General features: G+C 34.2%; 1 protein-coding gene across 8 annotated transcripts in view; it reads right to left on the reverse strand.

The window, feature by feature from the left end:
• Positions 1 to 24,202, reverse strand: part of GLS (glutaminase) — an 81,779-nt gene that overhangs the window by 11,446 nt on the left and 46,131 nt on the right. For 7 of the 8 annotated variants that reach the window (XM_036254842.1, XM_036254845.1, XM_036254847.1 and 4 more), the window contains 5 exons: positions 23,788 to 23,854; positions 23,179 to 23,229; positions 21,909 to 22,085; positions 20,087 to 20,218; positions 18,128 to 18,220 (listed from right to left, as the gene is read on the reverse strand). In XM_036254842.1, the coding sequence (XP_036110735.1) occupies positions 18,128 to 18,220; positions 20,087 to 20,218; positions 21,909 to 22,085; positions 23,179 to 23,229; positions 23,788 to 23,854 (520 nt within the window). Of the gene's footprint in view, positions 1 to 16,861; positions 17,121 to 18,127; positions 18,221 to 20,086; positions 20,219 to 21,908; positions 22,086 to 23,178; positions 23,230 to 23,787; positions 23,855 to 24,202 lie in introns of those variants that run through there. The other variant, XM_036254844.1, reaches the window with a different exon arrangement.

Genomic DNA, 24,202 nt, shown 5'->3' on the forward strand with positions numbered 1-24,202 from the left:
TTTTAAAATACCTGTCAAGAAGACCAGAGTCTGGGAAACAATGAGTTAACTAACAGTAACTGCCAGAAGCATGGAACCTGTGTTTTGATGAATCATTCCTCAGTACAAAGAAACAGCATACTGGGCAGAACAGTAGCTTATATGAATTAAGTGCTTGTAAGTTTAATGTATGCCTCTCCACAGTAAAAAAAAACTGCTTTTGGGCAAATGGCCACTGAACATTTATAAATTAAATGTTAACAGTTTTCCTTTCATATTGCAGATTTTCCAGTACTACTACATTTTCCTTATCAGCTCTCTTTATCAGAACCTATTGGAACCAGACAACCTTATCTTAGTTTATTTGTACAAAGTCATGGTAACAGGAGGACAAAAATGTTCGAGTTCACAAGTTCATGTAACCAGTATTGGAATATCATGCTTGGAAAATATCAAAACGGCACTTTTTTCCAGTTTGACGTGAGCTGCTCTCCTGTTTCCAGCTCACTACAGTATCAGTTGCCGTGGAATGGATACTCTTTGTCATCTGTTAAATAAATCATCAACCTTCCAGACCCAATTCTGTTTTAAAAGTTTCATTACAACTTGGCCTTTATAGCCTCCTCTCATAAATATTTTTCATAAGGCCAGATTAAAAAGAACAAACTTATTATAGTATAGCTAAAGAAAAATTTTAAGCTGTCAGCAAATGTCAATTAATTGCTTTCTGACAAGGGTATAACTATAAACCTATATAATGTGTATGTTATCAAAGGTATTTCCTCTTTCCCTTACTACCAACCTGACTTAATATGCACATGGAGCCGTGACCAGTTTGGCTCAGCGGTAGAGAGTCGGCTCTTGGACCAGAGAGCCTCGGGTTCAGTTCCCGCTAAGGGCATGTACTTCGGTTGCAGTTTGTCCCCGGCCCCAGTTGGGGTTGTGCGAGTGGCAGCCGACACATTGATATTTCTCTCTCGTTCTCTCTTCCTCTCTCCTCCTGCTCTATCTGAAGATAAATGCAAAAAAAAAAAATATATATATATATATATGCACATGGATGTGTAAAACATAACTATAGTACTTTTATGATTATACAGTCTAAGATCAGTATGAGGCCACATGTTCCTAAGCTTTCTAGTGATCCATTCAGACACAATTATTAATATACTATATATAGACAAAACCAATCCAAACATGATCAGAGGATTAGAGAAAATCCTTTTTGGGGAATAACAGTTCAGCAATTTCATGACATTTCAAAATTTTTACCCAAATGCAGGAAGTTCTCATATGGTAATTTTAATAGAGAGGGATACATCAAACAGTAAATTCTACTCTACAAGACAGTATAGAAATTTCATCTACAAAACACAACCTTAAAACTGTCAGCTCCAAACACTATATTCTGCTCTTGATTAGCTAAGCAACAAATCTCTTAAGTATGGCATTTTCAAAATTTCTCAATAATTTTTCTTAAACTAAGTCATAATTATATCAAAGAAATCTAACAACCCATGCTGACAAAATTTAGGATTATATTTTATTTACAACAAAATAGCTAATATGAAACACCTACTCTTCTCGGACTAAGCTAAGTGCTTTAAGTATTATTATCCCTGTTACTATTATTCAAAAGATAGGAAACTGAAGGCCAGTATGTTTAAAACTTGAGCAAGGTAACAGTGCTGGGACTGGCAAAGTGAGGGCTCAGCGCAGTCTGCCTGACGCCAGCGTCAGTGCCCCCAAGCAGTATTTAGTATCTACCAGGCCAAGAGATTTCCCCACCAATACAACACCAAGACTAAAACATTTGTGATGGGAAATCAGAAAATAGTAACTAAGAAACAATTTATAGAAAAATCAGAGATACTAATTTTCTATTGAGATGCTAACCAAAGGGTATGTACTTTTTTCACCTGAAGAAGAAAGAAGGGAATAAAACAAGTTACTCGGTGGAAACTGCGAACCCTGTCTTTGCTCTTCGCATTGGAGTCTCTAGGACGAAGTGTGGGTTTTGGGTTACTGTGAATGGAGCACTGCTACAGCTCTGGCAGCAAGTAAACAACTTCTAATCTCAGTGGCTCATATTATTCTGGTAAATGCCAATGGATAGTTTAAAAAGATACCAAATGGGCTCATAAGCAACCCTCCTTTTATATCCGAGTATAAAAGTAGCTAACAATTATATCTTTGTGTGTTCTGACAAACAGCCTCCTAATTAAGATGGAAGCAGCCAATAGGAGACAAACAGAAACGAGCAAGGGCAAAGGCAGCTATTCCTCTGGATAAAAGTGTATTTTCCATGTGGCAGACCTAAGAGTATTGCACTCCACTGACAACTATCCAAGTTTCTTTTTTTTTTTTTTTTATCCTCACCCGAGGACATTTTTCCATTTTGTTCAGGTAGAGTGGGAGGGAGAGAGGGGAACAGAGAGAGAGAGAAACATCGATGTGAAAGGAACACATCGAGTGGCTGCCACCCGCACGACCAACCATGGCCGGGGACAAACTGCAACCGAAGTACATGCCCTTAGCGGGAACCGAACCCGGGTCTCTCCAGACCGCAGGCCGACGCTCTAACCGCTGAGCCAAACTGGCCAGGGCCCAAGTTTCTTATTCACTGTCTTCCTGGTTCTCTCCTCTCTTCTGCAAATATTTGTACAACTCCATGAAGATTAGTTAATGTTATATTAGTGTTCAGATAGAATATGAAGTGCCCACTTCTGTCACAATAGAGCATCATGTTTATTTATATTTATTAACAACAAAAAACAAGTACATAAAACCCCAAAGAGTCAAAGAAACTAAAAGCAAAGAAGAAAAGAAATTGGTCACCAAAGACCTGTACATATTACTTAAAAAAATAAATCAAAAGATCCTTACAGAGTCTGATAAAAACTGAAAATACATTAATACAAACAAGATTCCTGAAAAGAGATGGGGTTCTCTTTCTGCCAGGAAACATAACAAAGTTTTGGCAGTGACAGAGGCAGAATTATGGTTTCAACTTAAAGGAACCCTCTCTCCTCTGCATGTTCTAAATACTGCTACAACAAAGCAAGGCACATGTACATGAGTATCCTATAGTTATTCCAACCACCATACATCCTGACTGCTTTGATTTTAGAAACTCCTCATTTTCATTGGTCTCCAGAGAGATATACTTAATTCTCTACATTCCATAATGTTTACTTCACAACTGTATTGTGAAAAGTCCAACATGTGTGCTTCATGCACAACACACACAGAACAGGCACAATAACAATATCTTTCTCTAGTGCTATGTCCTTTACAAAGTGCTTTCATAGACATTTTAATGTAAATACTATTCAAGTTATAAAAACAAATTCCTCCACCATATAATACAAGAAACTGTTGGAGAATAGGATTTTTTTTTAAAATCCTCACTCGAGGACATTTTTCCAATTTTTTGTTCAGATAGAGTGGGAGGGAGGGAGAGGAAGAGAGAGAGAAACATCAACCTGAAAGGGACACATCAAGTGGTTGCCACCTGCACGACCCAACCAGGGCCGGGGACAAACTGCAACCGAGGTACATGCCCTTAGCGGAACCGAACCCAGGTCTCTCTGAACCGCAGGCCAACGCTCCAACCTCTGAGCCAAACTGGCCAGGGGGAGAACAGGATATTTTTGAGACCCTTAAAAATAACGCAGTGTAACATTTGAGGGATATATTTATATTTATTATTTTTTCTTTTGCCAAAAAAAATCACTCCAGCACCCTTCTCAGGGTCTTGTCATGAGACTGCTTAGCATTTATCTTTAACCTTTATTGTTCTTATCAGTACTATTTTATTTTGTGAAGCAAGGATGGACACAGCAAAATTATACACAAAACTCACTTGTCAGTGTCATCTACCAAATTCTAAAATAAAAAAACTCTAATAGAATGTCTTCTGTGTAGGTTGGGTCTAAGGTAAATTCCAAAGCCTATTGTTAAAAATCAGTTTTTGGTACATGTTCTAAAATCCCCTGCCTGATCTTTTGCAGTTCCTACACCTAAATCAGGATGCAGTCATTGGATTGGGTGGGAGAGGGTCTGGGGGGCAACAGAGCAGGCTGCCGTCACTATAAACCCATGATGACCAACCTCAATAGTATTCTGACAACGTTGCCATGTTTCCCTCAGTGCTCTCTCCCACTCTCCAAGATCAAACATTTCCTATCTTCTCTGTGCCCCGAAACCTCAGACTCCCTGCAACCCCACAGCTTCTTCTCGGGAGAAAGCCTCCTTTCATACTCTTTGGGAAAATGGAAGCCAAAAGAAACTTCCTCAACCTCCCCCTATGTCTGCAAACCTAGCTACCTGCCTCTTGAGGTCCTATTTTATTGGAGAAGATGCTCTTCTAGCAAACCTAATCCTCTACTTGTGCTGAGAGCTCCATCTCTTTCCAGAGACCTCACTTTATTGGCCATTTCTTCTCTCGTATCTACTTTAAGCTTTATTTACTGGATCTTTTCCATTCCACCCCTCATTTTACTTAATACTTATCTAATTCTTAAAATACGCTTTCCTTGACTTCTGATGCTGCTACACTATGCTGGATTTTCTCCTCTGGCCAATAGTGTTCCCTAGGAGGAATCCTACTACTCTACTGTACCCTACTTTTAAAATAGGAGTTCATTCATGTTCCTTTTCATTCTACATGGTCTCCTTGAGCAATCTCACACAGTTGTAACTCTGTTCTCTCCACAAAATTCTATCTCCAGCTTTGATCCTTCTCCTAAATTATAGGCCTATATCTGACACTCAACTACTTGGGTATCTCACAAATATAGACATGTCAAACAGAAATTAACTTGCACACACTGCTAACTGCTACCCATTATCCATTCCCTATGCCACCCATACTAATGGAATATCTATGTGTTAGGGTAACACTATGCTAAACTTAAAATACTTCCCTAAATTCTCTTGCAACCAGTTGACCAGTGTGCGTCGGATGAATTTTTGTAAACCCTCTTTTACCTGATTTAAATATCATTCTTTCCTTTCTTCTTCCACTTTGACCATACAAGTGAGGCCAAAGGTGGAAAGATGCCTTACGACTATAATGGTGCAGGCATGAGGTCTAACGCCAACACCCTAAGTTTGGTCAGAGCAGAAGCATACTTTACTGATGACACTAGTCCTGGATTGTCTACCCCCCGACTTCTTGTTATATTAGAAAAATAATCCCATTTGTCTAAACTACTGTTAATCAACCTCCTGGTATGTATAGTCAAGCAGACCCTTAATTGTTATAACCACCAAAATTAATTTCTTCCTTTATGCCAGGGTTTGCTTCTCCAGTGTTCCCCATCTTAGTAAATACAGCAACATCTGCCCAATTGTTCATACTAAAAACCTGATAGTCAACTTGATACCTCTTTCTTTTTTACTAACGACCAAGTGCTGCTAACTTCATGTCTTAAACACATCTTAACTACCCTTCCCATCTCTACTTTCTTATTGTAAGCCACCATCACATCTCATTTCAGGCCCAGAATTTTTGTCTCCCTCTTACCCATTCAGCACAGAGCAGAGTTTAAAAACCAAGCATGTCATTCCCTCTTAAAACCACTGAAGTTTCACCACGGCCAGGTGGTTCAGTAGGTTGGAGCATCATCTCGTACAACAAAAAGGTTGTGGATTCGATTCCCAGTCAGGGTGTGTACGGGAGGCAACCAATCAATGTCTTTCTCTCACACTGAAGTCTTTCTCTCCCTTCCTCTCTCTAAAAAAATCCTTGGGTGAGCCCTGGCCGGTTTGGCTCAGCAGTTAAAAAAATCCTTGGGTGAGCATTAAAACAAAGAAACAAACTTGACATTTTCCAATGAACTTTGGAATAGTCCAAAACTCTTAACACAGCATATAAAGCCCTACATAAATGTTTCCCAAACTGTTCAGAGGACCACCTGCAGCAGAAACACCTAGGGTGCTTATTAAAAATGAAGATTTTAAAATCAGTGTCTGAGGTTGGGCCTTAGGAATCTACATTTTAAAGTAAGGACACATGAACTATTTGAATTCACATTAAAATGAGAAGGCCTACCCTACATAATGTGGTTTTATCTCTAAGACTCATCCAGGGCCAATTCTCCATTCATCTTACCTTACTCTTTCTCTTCACATTTGCTTTCTTTCACCTTCTTCAAATGTCCTAAACTCCTTCCTGTCCTGGGCCTTCACATCAGACTATCCTGTTAATCTTCCATCATCCTTCCTCTAACTCAGTGGCTCTCAACTTTCCTAATGCAGCGACCCTTTAATACAGTTCCTCACGTTGTATGTGGACGTATCTGCATGTGGGCGGACCCGCCTGGAGACGGATAGAGGCAAGGTGTCTCGATTCCTGAGACCATTGGAAATGTGTTTTCCGATGGTCTTAGATGACCCCTGTGAAAGGGTAGTTCAACCCCCAAAGGGGTCGCGACCCACAGGTTGAGAAACGCTGCTCTAACTCATTCAAAACTTTACCATCACTGCTCTGGCTGGTTTGGCTCAGCAGTTGGAGCGTTGGCCTGAGGACCAGAGTCCCGGGTTTAGTTCCCGCTAGGGGCACGTACCAAAAGAACAACACTTTCCCATCACCTTTCAGGGAAAACCAACCACACCTATCCATCCAGACAAGATAAGTTCTCCTTGCTATACCCTCCCCTAGCACTCTGTACTTCTTTTATCATTTATCATCAGTTGTTTTTTTAGAGAAATAAAATGTTAAAGATACAGCTAACCAACCCCCCGCCCTCCAATATCCATTCCTCTTCCTCCCAGAGGTAGGTTTTACTAAAGACTGGTGTGCATGTTCTCATACTTTACACTGCATAGTCTCAAAGTTTTTATAGGTATATAAAACCAGTCATAAGGTATATACCATTTCATCTCCTTTATAAATGTGTCAATATGAACAGAAGATCATTTATCACCACTTAAATTATTTTAGTAATTATTCAGTGTCTGCATCCTATTCTAGATTGCAAACACCAGGGGCTGTATCATACTTGTCTCATTAACCACTGCATATCCTAACATTTTGTGAGTTCTGGCACATAAAAGGCAAGAAATAATATTGGTTGAATGAAGAATTAGTGAATGAATAACAGGATAATGCTAAGGTTAATTTATATAAAATCCGTACTCCCTCAAATCAAATTGGCTAAGTATCTTGAATTAATTCTGTTTCTATGTTGTTTAAATGAAAACTAATACAACAGCCAGGGATAACTGGTTCTTAATGGAAGGGAAAAAAGTAATTTTAATGGTTATAAATTTTAATTCATATAGGGGGATGTAATCTTAGATATTGGTGGGGGACCTACATATAGCACCAGAAATGAAAACACACAAGGAAAACACAATTCCTGGTGTATATAGATGAAAAATTGATTGGTAACTAAGTAAAACAGGGACTAATACTGAAATGGAAACCTAGAAATCAGGAGTCCTGGCCACCACCTTACAGCCACATAAATGGGAAAGCAACTTCATAAAAAGAACGAGCTATCTGACTACTCTCGTACCATAGCATATTATTGCAAAAGTAATAATGGAAGAACAATTTAATTGGAAATGGGTACATTTGCTGTCAACTTGGCAGAGTAAGGGTGTTGGGATTAAGTAGAAGTTCCTTTCTAGACACAGTTGAATTGCAGAATTGTGTTTCTTCATAGTCCAGTATACATGGCATATATTTTATGATTTTGCTTATATTTAACATTGTCATTAAACTCAAAGCATATATATATTCAAGTATAACTGTAAATGGCTCTAAATGAGGATAGAAAAACGTCATCTTTTCATCACTGAATCATTCTACTTTTGTTGGTTTAAAAAAAACATTTTATACTAAAAACAAGTGCAGATGTGAACTAAGATACTTTCATTTTTTAATGTTCCAGATCATAGAACTGTCATATATAAATAGGATTTATAATAGTCTCTATTTTGAACTTTTCAAAAAGCTTTAAAGAGTCAGGGTTTAGCCCTAGCCAGTTTGGCTCAGCAGTTGAGCGTCAGCCTGTGGACCAGACAGTCCTGGATTCGGTTCCCACTAGATGCACATACCATAAAAAAAAAAAAGAGTCAGGGTTTATAAAGGTTTTAATAAATTGAGTTTAGCTGATAAGACATTTAGGAGAGGCAAACAAAAGGATTTAAAATTTCATCTTCTAAAATAACTTAACAGTTACCATAAACACCAGCCTTTAGTGCATACTAATTTATTCTTCACTGTAGCAATAAAAAATAGTTTTATCAATGAAAATCACTTATATCTACAAGAGCTAATAAATGATTTTAATGGAAAAATTTAGGGCTTTTTATCTTCTGTAGTCAAGTAATATTGTATATTTTCCCACTTGGATCAACACATTAGAACATAAATATGATTATGTCAGATCATGTCCACTGAAAGTCACCCACTGGTTTCCTATCACACCTCATTTTCAGTGAAAGGATCTTTGGAGATAGGGATCTCTTTTCTACGAATGAAATACCTATATGTATATTAAAATTATAGAATATTGGCAATATGGAGTAAAGACTGCCTGCATCATGTTACAGTAAAAAATGAAATTACCACAGAATAACCTCATTTAATATGAAATTTCCCTGAATTATTGGTCTATCAAGGTACTTTGAAGTTGTTACTGTCATTAAATTTTCATGGCATATCCCACTTTTATTAGCTAGGACACACTGACTGTCATATATGGGAAGATGGGCTCTGGAACCAAAACTACCTGGGTGCAAATCCTGATTCTATACACCTAAAAGCTGTATGACCTTAAGGAACTTACAAGACCCACATAAATCTATACAGGTAATAACAGCACCTACTTCATAGAATTTATGAAGATTTAAAAAATTCTCAAAACATGTTTTGCACCGATGACTGACCTACAGTTATTAGTTACTAGTTACACAAACTGGACTGTCTGGGAAAACCCAGATTACTTGGGTTTAGGTCCACCCTTTTGAGGATGCATCAGTTTACTCAGTTCCAGCCTGTGCACTGCTACAAAGGAACTCTAGACTTCCAATCTTTGAGCATAGGCAATAAGCATGGATGGACACTCTTTTTCATTAAAAAAATTTTTTTTTATCCTCACCCGAGGACATTTTTCCATTTTTTGTTCAGGTAGAGTGGGAGGGAGAGAGAAGAACAGAGAGAGAGAGAGAGAAATATCGATGTGAAAGGAACACATCGAGTGGCTGCCACCCGCACAACCGACCAGGGCCGGGGACAAACTGCAACCGAGGTACGCGCCCTTAGCGGGAACCAAACCCGGGTTTCTCATGACCGCAGGCTGACGCTCTAACCGCTGAGCCAAACCGGCCAGGGCTCTTTTTCATTTTAAATCATTGCCAATTTAGGTATGTATGGTAATTTCAAACCTGTGATTAAGGTTTATAACTCTTATGGATTACTGTCTTATGTCAGAATAAATTAGAATGGTATGTCTTCCTGAAGCCAATTTTACTCCATCTCTAGAGAAGGTAAAGTTAGTCACAGAACTGATAAATACTGTTTTAAAAACACTAAACCAGGTATCATGAAATAGAAAAAGAATTCATGAATTTTTAAGGTAGAAAACAAACCTCAGAAGTTCACATCTATGATTTATCATGTTGGGCTACCTATCCAGATCTTACGCCCAACTGCCCAGCACTCATTGATGTTATTTAAATCCAAAAAATACTAGGTTAATCAAAGTTTCAATCTATTAAGAACTTTTGCAAAAGACCCCAAATTCATCGATATTCTCTCTCATTGATGTTTCTATCTCTCCTTTCATCTATCTCTCTAATATCAATAAAAGTAATTAAAAATCAAAGACCCCAAATTCTTAACACAAAGTTCTAAGCCCCATCATGGTACCGAATAATTTTTGCAAAGCAAAAACTACAAAGCTCAATGTGCAAACAGAGCAGCAGCCCTTTACCCACACCCTAAATATAAGTTGAATGAACTAACACGTAAGTAAATCATTACATGACAAAGAGCAACATGTACAATAGTGCTGATTCTTTTGTGACAGATATATATGGTGGATGTAAAATAAAACTGCACAACAGAATAAAAATTAAAGTTTCTCAAGTTTTTATTTCTTGGCTAAAAACAGCAAATTACTTTTCTTTCTCCTTACGGTGAAAGGAGTAAAAAGTCACACACGCTCTCATTTCTGTTGTAACAGCATATTTTAGCTGAAACACTTTACAAACAGATAAATAGAAAGTTAAGCTCTTCTCCTCCTCCTCCTCAAAACCATTCATTCTCTGACGTTTCTCTTTCATGTTAAAAAGAGAGAGAGAGAGACATTAAAACAGGAATATTTTATTGGCATGATTAAAGAGGGTTAATAGTATTAGTCACCATAAAATTTTAACAAAATCATTTGTTCTGTTATTTTATCAAGAGATGTTAATGATGTTTCACAGTGCAGAAACTGTAATATTTATTTAAATTATAAATCTTGTGCATATAACTGAACCCACAGATGCATGTATCTGAAATTGAATGTAAAATAGTAATTGATCAACAATATTTTTCATTATATTGGGGAAAAAAAGAAGTTTGGACTTTAACACTCTTTTTGTAACTTTTGAAAGAAAATAAAACTAGAATGGCAAATGTCAATAATATTAAAAGACTTGGTAATGAACATATCAGCAATATGAAGATTTGAAAATGAAAACCCATTTTATGGGCAACTTTGATATAATTTTTTTAAATACCCGATTTTCAGCCATAAATGAATTATGATAGAAAAGGATGAAAAAGAAAGAATACTTGAAATTAATATATTTCAAGTTTTTCGACTAAGATCTTTAATTTTGAATGACTGTAAGAACAAAACAGATCTTGAATGGAGTTCAATTAGTAATTTATATCATGGTTTTACATAACATCATTAATCTCATTAACAGAAGAGAATCAAGACTTAAGTTTTATGCTATCCCCTCAAAGGACAATTTTTAATTGTCCCTTAGTGATAATTTATGAGGCACACACAAAATAATGAAAGCCACTAATTCAAACCTAACAAGAAGTTTAAGAAGAAGCTAAGGATCATGATTTTAATTTGGATTTTACAATGGAATGGTCTAAATATGAGAAGTTATACTTTCATAATTGATGCTAATATTTCAACATCATTCTAATTTTAATAGGTATAATGTGAAATCAAGCAGAATTTACACTGAATAAGAGTCAGTCTCTTTAAAGTTCAGGTTTACGCCTGGTCGGTGTGGCTCTGTGGATTGAGCGTCATCCCATGGACTGAGAGGCCTCGGTTCGATTCCTGGCCTGGGTCTTGGGCTCAATCCCCAGTGCGAAAGTGAGGGGGCATGCAGAAGGCAGCCTATTGATGTTTCTCTCTCACATCAACGTTTCTCTCTCTAAAAAAAAAATCAATAAAAATATTTTTTAAAAAGTTCAGGTTCTCATCTATATAAACTTACAAAGAACTACCTAGATAAGTTTAAATTTTGAGAATTAAACCAGTACTTTTTTTAGAGTAACAATATTTAAGTTTTAACATTTAAATCAACAAAGGTTTTAAAAAATTAATGCATTTTAAGGAAAGATATATACATTTCCTTCACAAGTAAAAAATTAAAATCTCACAATTATGAAATAGAGATTGGTACTAAGGACAGCAAATATGGTAGAGTAATAAAGAGACAAATGAAGGCCCTTGCTCTGAAGATACTCAGAGATCCAAATATCTAAAATAAAAACAAGGGAAGTAGCTATATACTTTGCATATTATGTGCTGGAAAAGCTAACTTGTAAAAAAAATTTTGTGTTTACAAAACATTTGTCTAGAACTTTAATAACCTTTTCTTAGTTTAAAATCTTTTTACTTATATATTTAACCTAACCCCAAAGAAATTTATTTTTAAAAGCCAATGGTGCAACATTTATTTTTAGAATCACATTTCTGCTACACTTACTTTCTTCCAAAGGTTCCAGGGTAATTATTTATTTTTAGAACTACTGTATAATTGTAACATTCACTTCTAACTTTACAAGTTTTTATAAACTGTGGTATATGACTGCTTACTAGAAAACAATTAACTAGTTTAAATAAACACTGATCAGTCTGCCAAATAATTTATAGTCATATTTACTGCCAATTACACTTTTCGTTAAAAGTGAACAACCAACAAACAAAAGGCTGTCCCAACAAAGCACAAACAGATTAACCCATCAAAAAAGAAGAAAAAAATTGTAAAGATGTTAACTGAGAAAGTAAGGTGCTAAGAAACCTGGAAAAGGGGGCTAGGTGGAGAGAGTTTACACCAGATAACCATTATGATTACTTTCAAGTTTAACTATGTGATTCTAATAAATTTCAAGATTATGGTAAATGAAAGCACATCAAAGATCTAGAAAGGTTGAACTGTATTTTAGAAATAAAACAAATTATTTCAGTTGTTTAAAGACTATGAATTAAAATAACTCAGGGTTCCAAGTGGAATTACTGGGCAGGAAGACTTTCATTATATAGACAAAAATCACCAAGAGTGTAATATGAAAACAAAATTTTTAACTATTTCAAGTAATAATTTTGCCTTAAAAAAGCTAAGCTTTCCAAGATAATTTTAATCATCTGCGGTATTAGGGTTGAAAGTATTTCAACAGGTATATATTTAATTAAAAAAATATATATATATATAGTGCACAGGAAAATCATGTCCTCAGATATTAATATTTGGCTTAAAAGTAAGCACACAAAATTGTTCTTACAATTTAGATTTTAGCTAAAATATTTCGAGATTACTAAATGAGATTTAGGGTTAGAAATGTAATAACAGTGTTGCCCTGGCCGGGTTGCTCAGCTGATTGGAGTGTCATTCCATACGCTAAAAGGTTGTGAGTTCAATTTCCAGTCAGAACACATACCAAGGTTGCGGATTTGATCCCTGGTCAGGACACATACAGGAGGCAACCAAGAGATGATCTCTCTCACAAAGATGTTTCTGTCTCCCTTCCTATCTTTCTTTAAACAACAATAACAACAAAAAAATCAATAAAAACATATCCTTGGGTGAGGATTTAAAAAATAATCTAATAACATTAGCTCAATTGCCAGAATTTGTCCTTTCTTTAGTTTTTCCCATGAGCCTCTATCCTGAATTGCTTGGAGTCCATCACAGCAATCAGCATCAAGGATCGTAACTTGTTCATTTTTAAATTTAACCAGTATGTAACAGTCTCAATAAGAAGTGTTTTGTAATTTATGTTAAAATACCACAGATACTACCAAAATGTCAGTGCACCTAAAGTTAATGGATTAGGAAGCCATTATAAAAGGCTTTACATATTTTGCATATCTTAAAAACTTCTATAGCTACCAATTTATAAAAATTACTAAAGTGGACCTACAATTTATAAAACAAATGCTAAAACTAAGTCAACCTTAAAAAAATTTTCCTTCCTTTCATATGCTCAGAAAATATAAACAGAAAAGAACATTTTCAGACCATAGTAACAGAACTGCCTCATTAAAAAAATATATAAAGACTTATGATCAGTCTAATACTTAACATCTTCTGTTTAAAAAGTACCTTTTCTATCAGGTTAGGACTCTAAGAAATATCACGTTTTACCAGCTCTGTTTTTTGTTGAACTTGACATAGTTGGATGTATGTTCATGTATAGTTTTGCCCTTGAATTCTAGGACAGAAAATGGTCTATGGTAAAATTTATACTGAATAAATCTAGGTGAAAATCTGAGGGATGGGCCATAACGCATCATAACAAGTTGCATCTCCAACATCTGGTTTTGATTTTATTACATAATGTAAATATTACATTTAATAAAGTGGTAAAGAAGAAATTGAGCAGAAATTATATTACTTTTTCAAAAAAATGTATTCTAGCATTTTCAAGACCTCTAGCAGAAAAACCAAAATTTAAAAAAAATAAATAGTAAAGCAGTTTCTTAAAACTAAAAATTGTGCACAACTATTCCATAAAGTATACAGTAAACTGCTCAAACTGAGAAGTACATTATTTAAGTTGAATACATTTTTTCCATATAATGAATTCTATAAACTGTTTTATAGTCAACTTCCATGTGAAATCTGATGTTCTTGCTTTCCCTTTTATGGAGTTAATAACATCAGAAAGCAGAAAGCAAACAGGGTAGTGTTTTGTTTTTTAAGTTGTCAAATAGAAAAACAACAAAAAAAATTAGGAAAAAAAATCTTTATTCAATAGTCCTAAATACAACCAAATAGGAAAATATCCCCCTCCCCCTCCAGCCAAAATCCCACCAATGCTACACTGCATTTGAAAAAAAGAGAAGAATCTAAAGAAGAAGCCCTTTGAAGTATTTCTAGTCTTCTCTTCACAGCAGCCTTAGAAATAATTAATAAAGCATTTTAATAGTATCTTCATAAATAAAATTCCAACTATTTGTTGTACTTAAAATGCTGGAGTTGCTTTCAGTTAAAAAAAAAAAAACAATAAAACCAGCTTAAAATAAATTTATTGTACAATACAAAAAGCAGGCATACTAGAAAATAAAAGATACATTATTAAATATACAAAGCAAATGAAAGAAAGCTAAATAACACAATGTTTTAAGCCAAACATGAAAATTAAAATGCACAACATTTATGCTGAAAGTAAAGTGTTTCAAGAAGAAAATACATTTCAAATGAAATGTTAATGATGAATAAAAGAAAAACAAATATGCTAATTTCTAAGTGCTTGAATATCAAGAATCAGTAACTGGCATGAAACATTAAATCCAACAATACTGGGCACTTTTCAAGAACTGTATTTGAAAAGGTGTTAAAAACACTGAAGGAATTAAAATAATGTCGTTAAATCTGGCAAAGATTTTCCCTTAAAAAAAAAAAAAAGCTGCAGGGCCTATTCACAACATCTTCCCTCATATTCCATTTTTACCTTCCTACAAAAATTTCTGGATGCTCATCCTTAACAAGATTCTATAAACATAGCAGCTTAGGATAACCCTTCTGTACTGGTAAGTGTGCAGTTAAGCCTTACCAACATAATAAAAGTGCCATAAATTAACAATTTTGAAATCTATACAAATATGAACACAATATGAAACCGCACACAGGAAAAAATAAAGCCTTTTTTTCAAGCTGTCTATTAAGGCATTCAGTTCCCCAAAACACAAATGGCTCTGGTGAAACTTTTACTATCTAAAGAAATAGCAGAGGTGAGGCCTCCACACACACTACTCTCTTGTAAATGGCCAAACCAGAAGCATCCAGTTAGAATTTGCATCTGTACATTAGAGGAAAGTTCAAGTAACCATAAAATCCTTGGTAAAACTTAACATAACATATAATTATTTAAATATATGTGTTAATACTTATGTTAGCCCAAAAGGCTTTTGAACAACACCTTTGGGAGAAAATGTCTTTTCCTAATATCATAGTTCCCAAATTCAAGACATCCTATGATCAGGATTTTCTATATCTATATTTGCACTAGTATCTAAATGACCCAGTGAAATCCTTTTTGCTATAGTGTATTTACTTTTACAGACTTGACCCTACCACCTATATGCATGATACTAAGAAACTATCTAGTTCTCCTAGACCTCACCCGTGCCCCTCTAAAATCTAACAAGTTTAAAAGTGAATTAACAACAACAAACACCTTGAAGCTGTGGAAAACTGGGAGAACACTAAAGAGGTATATGGAGGAAGAAGTGTGAATAGGTCCTACAGAATTTTATTATCACTTTGCCAAGACAGACTTTAAATATTGTGAATTTTAAAAAATCAGGTTGTGTAGAACTTACAGTCCCTCTCTTAAAAAACAAGTTCTGATACTCAATATTCCATTTTTATAACCAAACAAAAGGATTCAGATCTAATAGATAATTTAGTAGAATACTTACTATCTTCAGACTGAATTCATTTCCTAAGTACTCTAAAAGAGTTCAAATAGAACAAACTTTGAGATGTTATCATAATTTATCATCAAAGATTCATTTGTATTTGTAAAATTATTAGAATAAAATAACTAAAAGCTAAAAACCAAGACTCACCATTTACATTTAAATATAACAGAAAAAGTTATGTGGATAATATGAAAATAAAATTGTTCAGGTAAACATTTAACTTAAAGATACTCTCTTCTATTGCTCCTTCTGAGTACCATAGCTTTTTAACAGTAAAACATGTCATGAACTTATATCTGAAATTCTTTGGCTGGAATGTTTTAGTAACATAAGACAGTTCTGTACATAACAATTCTGACAGAACATGGGGGTTGCAAGGTTAAAAAAAAAAAAGCAAACACATGACTTATAAAGTGTCTGATAAAATTTTAAATGAATTTTTAAAAATTTAAAGCCAATCTATCACTAAAAATGGCATAAAACGTAAACTTAAGCTAATTTTATAATCTGCTGCTATATTAAATAATTTGGGATTCACTATTTTACCTTTTTAAAAGTTTTGTACTTAGCATAGAAATACCTGCTATTTTAAATAATTTGGGATTCATTATTTTACCCTTTTAAAAGTTTTGTATTTAGCACAGAAATACTTTCTAATTCCACTACAGACATCATGTCAGTTTTAAAACTGGAAAAGAGAAAAACAAAATGTAATGAAACGTACAAGTGCAATGTGTGGGTTTTAGAACCAAGAAATTATAAACTTCTGTTACTATTTTAAATGAGATTATCTGACTCTATAGTTAAATTTTTAATTACACCAAGAAAAATTTTAAAGAAATTTTTCTTTATGCATTTTTAAAAATAAAGCAAATTTGCTTTATTTACTTATAAATACTTTTTAAAACTAACAAATCTACTTTTTAATCTATTATCTTTTACACAAAGATTAAAAGAAAAAAAAGCTTATGGCTCCAGCACCCAAGGTTGAGAACACAAAAAACTCAAATAAATATTTATAGTATGCAAAAAAACTAAAGATGTTTGAATGGTTAAATGAAGAACATTCTGAAACTAAAACCCATTTCTTTAGCTTTTCTCTCCCAGACTTTCCATTCTATATACTACAGTTGTAGAGATGTCCTCATTTGACTCAGGTGACACTTTTTTCCACACTGTCTCTTTTAAAGCAAGTTCTTGTTGGAGACTTTCATAGTCCAATGGTCCAAAGGAATGCTAGTTGTTCAAGCAACATACATAATTTATTAGTGCACTTGAGTGAAGAAAGGTCCAAGCTATAAAACGGTATTTTTCAATGCATGTTATTAAAATCTGTTAACATTTTCACCCACCACCATTTGATGTTTAGCTCCATGTTACTCATGTTGACTCTCATGGAAGTTTCTATTCTCATATATTGTTCGAAGTTACTTCAATTGGAACTAATGACATAAAAATTTACTTAGTTTATGTATTAAAATTTTTTCTTTTTACCTATAAGTGCTTCATATGAACTTCAAGTCTAATTAGGTAATTTTATTATATCCACAGGGGTGCAAAGAAATTTAATTAAAACCCAAAACAAGTCCCTTGGTCCAGTGAAGAACAATGAAGACAAAAAAATCTTATTCCTGAAATCTAAGTCCTGATTCTTAATACTAGCACTAAAAAGGTAGTATATATGTGTAATAATGTGAAGCCAAGCATACTAATAAAAAAATAGTACTTTAAGAACATCAAGGAATACTGCACTAAATACTTTTTATAGAAAAATATTTCATCAACAGTGGGTATAAAATGCATTATGAGGCTTTGTATGGTCTCTAATACTATAATCCCTTTCCTATTTACATATTCATCCATGTCAAAATAAACTTCAATTGAAGACTATAACTGACAAATGTTAAGAGTAAAAACAGGCTTTCTTTTTACAGCATGTAGTACTTTCTAAGGGTCTTAACAGAATCAATTATTTTAAACATTGCTTAAAATAGCAAAAAAATAAAATAAAATACAGGAGGAAAAATCCTGCTGCTAGGCTTACCAGTTTCAATTTAAATAAAACAGCAATATTTAATGAACTAGTTGTCCAAGATAAAAATTCAACAATTTGTTTACACTCAATTTGTGATTAGCAGAGATATGAGGCCATTACCAATAAAACTAAATTTTATTAAAACCGGTGAATCTCATTCTCTCTTACGAAACTATTAAATAATAATCTAAATGAGAATTTTGCTTACCCTTTGATCACCACCTTCTCTTCGAGGATCAAGCTTTTTCGCAAAGTGTCTCAAATTATCATAATTATGGAAATTACACAGAGAAACAAGATCCTGTAAATAAAGAGAACAGTATAAGAAATTAGCTATTCATTGGCTATTGTTTTTTCATAATTTAATAAATTATATTAATACTGTCCAACTTAACTACTATCTCATGCAAAGCACTAGTGGATGTTAATAAAGCAGCATGATCCATCAAAGAGGACTAAAATCAGAATAAGATGATATGGATACAAATTTTGAGATCATCGCTTACTAACATGATGATAGGACTCAGCAACTCAAATTGTTTAACTTTCATTTCCTATAAAATAGGCATTATAATAATAGGCCATATGAAAGAATTCTTTCATATAACCATAAAACACCATAAAAATATAAATATTCTGATTACAATCTATTATGTGCAATCCAGTGTCATTCTCTAGTTTGTACAGAATATAAAAAACTGAAAAATCTGAATTTTAATTAATAAAGTCTGCAGAAAAATTACAGTACTCAATGAAGACCCTGGGAAGTAATAAATGTAAATAAATCAGAAGCGCAAATATTAGCAAGAGTTGGGTCACAACATAAAATACTGAACTAGACAAGTATAGCAATAATTTTAAATCATAGTGTTTAATTCCTCAACAACAACAAAAAGACTTTTAAAGGTAGTTTATGGATAAAGATATTCAACCATGGCTACCTCAAAAAATTAAAAATTGAACTTCCATTTGACCCAGTGATCCCATTGCTGGGAATATACCCTAAGAAGCCTGAAACACCAATCAGGAAGAATATATGTACCCCCATGTTCATAGCAGCACTATTTACAATAGCTAAGATCTGGAAACAGCCCAAGTGTCCACCAGTAGACGAATGGATAAAAAAGCAGTGGTACATATACACAATGGAGTACTATGCAGCGGTAAGAAAGATCTCTTATCCTTTGAGACGACATGGAGGGACCTGGAAAGTATTATCCTAAGTGAAAGAAGCCAAGCAGAAAAAGACAAATACCACATGATCTCACTTATATATGGAATATAATGAACATAACAGTCTGAGGAATACAGTAGACCCAGACACATGGAAGTAGGGCACAGACTGACATCCCTCAGAAGAGGGGATGGGGGGTGGGGGGTGGGGGTTGGGAAGAGATAAACCACAGAACTTATATGCATGTATGCATGACCAATGGACATGGACAACTAAGCCCGGGACAGGGTGGAGGGGGGGGGGGGGTGCCAATGGGGTAAAAAGGTAAAATATCTGTAACAAAAAAATAAATAAAAATTCATGAAAAAAAAGATATTCAACCATGTAAGCCTGAAGATGATACAACTATAATAATCTTAATTTATACTGGGTTTCATATTATTTCTCCAAGTTAGTATGTTTTGCTGAGCTTTTGGAAACTGAAAAGTAATCACAACCATAAATATTAAAATATAAGCATCAGCCCTGGCCGGTTTGGCTCAGCGGTTAGAGTGTCAGCCTGCAGTCCAGAGAGACCTGGGTTCAGTGTCCGCTAAGGGCACGTACCTCGGTTGCAGTTTGTCCCTGGCCCCAATTGGGGTCGTGCGGGAGGCAGCCAACTGGATGTGTCCCTTTCACGTCAATGTTTCTCTCTCTCCCCGCCCCCACTCTATCTGAACAAAAAGTAGAAAAATGTCCTCAGGTGAGGATAAAAAAAAAAAATTTTATATATGTCTCAAAGATAATTTTCTGTGAGAATGATTATACGAGAGCTGTCTTGGTAGACAGAGGTAATTTGAAATCCTCTATGAGTACTTCCATGGCTACCTAATAACTATCAGACAGGCAGGCAGAGTGCCAATAATCAATAAACTATGAAAATGAGTAAAATAATAGAATCATTAGATGGCTCAACTTATATGGTCATTATTTTCATTAAGAAAACATGCTTACGTGACAGAAGTGAATTCCCTTAACACTGTTGCCCATTTTGTCCAAAGGCGGAGACCAGCACATCATGCCCATGACATTGGGGACAACTAAAAGAATGCCCCCAGCAACTCCAGATTTTGCAGGAAGACCAACCTGAAAATAATTTGAAAAAAGGGACATTTATGTTAACATTTTAAAATAAGAAAAGATATGTCCAACAATAAGGTAATTGGTTTAAAAATTATGGTATATAGCTATACAGTAGAATTCCAACTTTAAAAATGTTGTAGGTAGCCTTGGCCGGTTTGGCTCAGCGGTTAGAATGTTGGCCCGCGGACCAATGATTCACGGGTTTGATTCTGGTCAAAGGCATGTACCTTGGTCTGCAGCCCCGGTAGGGGTCATGTGGGAGGCAACCAGTTGATGTGTCTCTCTCACATCAATGTTTTTCTCTTTCTCCCTCTCTCTCAAGATAAATGAAAAAATGTCCTAGGGTGAGAACTGGAAAAAAAAAAAATGTTGTAGGTAAGTATTTACCAACACGTTTATAACACAGTAAAAAAAAAGAAAAAAGACAGTTATAAAACAATTGGGATGTATTTAAATATGGAAAAAATTTGAAAGATATACTCTTAATTCATGGGACTATGTTTTTATTTTACTCTTTTTTCCTGTATTTTCTAATTGTTTTAAAACATGTATTGCTTTTAAGTACAAAAAATTATTTTTCAAAATGTTTTTATTGATTTTTTTTTTGAGAGAGGAAGGGAAAGAGAGAAACATAGATGAGAGAGAAACATCGATTGGCTGCCTCCTACACACCCCCTACTGGGGATCATGCCTGCAACATGGACATGTGCCCAGGCTAGGAATTGAACCAGAACCTCTCAGTCCATGGGATTTTGCTCAATCAACTGAGCCACACCGGCTGGGCTAGAGGTTTTTTTTATATGTAAGAATGGTGCTGTGGGTTTAAGAGCCCTTATCATTTAGAATTACAGACTGAACTATGACAAGGGTAAGGGAAATAGGTATACATACAGATGAAACAATATTGGTCATCACTTAAGTTGAGTGATGCCTAACATTAAATAAATATTTTTCTGTTTTAAAATTTTCAAAATAAACAATTATTTTAGGACATTTGCTTACTAACATAAGCAGAACGAAATAAAAGTCTATATATTTTACAAGTGGCAAATGCACAACAGAGCTTAAAGCAGTCTATTTTTAAGTTTTAATTTTAAAGTCCTTTAAAAAAATCCGTGGCTTTAACCAAAAATGTTGCTCTGGCCAGCATTTAAAGTGTCGGCTTGCAGACCGAAGTCTTGGGTTCATTCCCCAGTCAAGGGCACATACCTTGGTTGTGGGTTTGATCCTGAGCACCAGTCAGGGTCGTGCAATCAATAGATGTGTCCCTCACATTGATGTTTTCTCTCAATCTCTCTCTCCCTCCCTCCCTCCCTCATTCCCTCCCTCCCACTCTTAAAAAAAAAAAAGTTAAACATCACAATTATGCACTCTTTCTGAACTTAAGGAATTCTTGAGGTATGCTCCATAATGTAAACATTAACAATAAAAGGCTATACTAACCTTGTATATTGGAATGACTTAAAAGAAGTGATGAGGTTCTATAAATAAAATTTCAAGATCTCAAGAATATCTGGTAGACTGCTTAACTCTATTCCTAACCAATTCTGTAATAATTATTAACCCTGAAAACAAGCTTTTCTCTCAAAAATAAATGTACAATTTTAGAGCAAAGTTCAAACTGTATTTTTAAAAGAACTAGTCCAGACTAGTTTCTTACAAAAGAGAAAATTAAGATTAAACAATAACTTACATGGAAAGCAAACTGCCCTGAGAAATCATACATGCCACAGGAATGCATCAAACTCAGTGTATTTCGAACTGCTTCAGGGCTCAGTACCCTTTCACCAGTAATTGGGCAGAAACCACCGTTAGCCAGAGTTGCAGCCATCACACTAGCCGATTCACAAGTTACTTCAATGGAGCACAGCTAAAAGAAAGCAAAAACTGAATTCTGAAAATCTAGGCTCACATAATTTTTAGTATTACAGTTGCCTTCTAAGATAATCCACTTTATCTGGTATTTCATACAGATCTGAAATCTTTCTTTCAAAGGGATCATTTTAATATAACTTGATAACAGTCTAAAGATTTTAATTTGAATAGAGTTCTAGCCCCTTTGAAGTTTATCATGATTTGCCCATTCAGTTTTTTAACAACATAACTAGGATAGAAAGCCAGGCCCTAAGTACTAATATTCATAATTGCTCCATGTGATATTCAAAGTTGCTTAATAGTTAATGCTTTCTATAAGATACACAAACATAATTATTAATTCAGCAGATAAAAAGGAACCATGATATTTTTTTAGATAAAGCAACATACATCAGTATAACAGATAGCATCTATATAAGAAATTGCCACTTTAGAAAAAAATACTAATTGCCTGACATTTCACCTATAACAAAGCTCAGCATCCTCATATGGCAACATGCAAAGGACTAAATAAAGAAAAATCTGAGACAGGTCTAGCTTGGATACACTGTGTGCCTAAAGCAAAATGTTACCTTTTAAACCATCTAGTAACAGTCAAATAATTATCTGATATTGACTATGGGATGGGTGCAGGACATACTATGATGAGAAAAAAAGCGAAGTCCAGTTAAAATGCAGAATAAAATTTTTGTATTTAAATATAATCAAAATAATGGAAAAAGTTTACTATACAAAACCCAAATGTATCCATAAAACTAAAACGGTAAATATGGTCTATTTTATTTTTCATTTAATAGCAACCAAAATGGGGAAAAATAGAGAAAGAAAAGGTGGGGATGGGGAAAAAAAAGAAAAGACTGATTCTCTTATTAAATATAAAATAAAAAAAATTTCCCTATTACATTATGAGCTATGACTTTTTAAAATATGGACATGAAATTGTCTTTCATAAGGATATTTTTTTGAAAGTCATTGGGAAATGTATTTTTTCTTGGCCTAGAGCCAAGATTTCAGAGATATCTATATTGTGCAAAATGTGATACACCCATTTATTTATATACACAATTCATATATTTAAAGTAAATTACCTGGAAATAGAAGTCTAATATACCAACCATGTCTGTGCCTTCTGGAAAACACTGAAAAAATAGGAAGGCAATTAAAAACATAGGAACACAGGGAAAAAAATATAAGCACATAGGTAAAAGATACAAGATTAAATTTAAAATGTACATGTTTTATCTTAACTGAACAAAATAGCACATAACCTATAAAAGGACATAAATATGAAAGAAAAACAATAAAGCAAAATTACATCACATATAGATTTCTAGATACTAGTTTAACTGAAATAAACTGAGTCATAATTCATAAACCAAGTTACTAAACGAGCCACTTAAAATTTTTAAAAATCAAGTATAATCCACAATAGTCAGGCATTATACTTTTGAGTAAATGGGTGAATCCTTATGCAAAATTTGCTTTAACTAGTCAAATACTTGACTACTGTCAGATACAAATCAATTTAATAACATTAACACTTTGATAGTATTAACTCAAGCTTGTTTTACAGAAATTTCTGAACTTTAAATAGTAATAGGCAGCTGCTTAAACTCCATTGTTGCGTTTTTAGCATATATCTTTATGTATTTTATTAAGTAAAAGAATAATGTGAAATAAAAACAAAATTTTAAAACCTTTTTTTCTTTTAAGTAATATCCTATTGCAAAATTTCGATCTCCACTTTCTCTTTCAGACTGAAACCTAGAAGAAAAAATAACACTTGCTTTATTTTCTGTAAAAATATGATTCTGTAGTTTAATCTGTATATCAAAGTGCAGTATAAAGAACACTGACCTAATAGTCAAGACTGCTGGGATCCAGTAACAGTTCTATGAATAGGCTTGCTAGCTATGTGGGCCTTGGGAAAGTCATTCAAGAGACAATTCTTTCTATCTTAATTTTCTCAGCTATAAAAAGGTTAAAATGAGCTAGGCCCTTTCTACTCTTCATATTTTGTGAATAAAGAAGCTAATTTTAAAATTAAATATTCCACCATTAAAATATATTTTAAAAAATGCAGAATCTTCTGACTGCCTCAAAAAGTATAAT

This window comes from Molossus molossus, unplaced genomic scaffold (assembly GCF_014108415.1).
Source record: "Molossus molossus isolate mMolMol1 unplaced genomic scaffold, mMolMol1.p scaffold_m16_p_11, whole genome shotgun sequence".
Taxonomy (NCBI): Eukaryota; Metazoa; Chordata; class Mammalia; order Chiroptera; family Molossidae; genus Molossus; species Molossus molossus.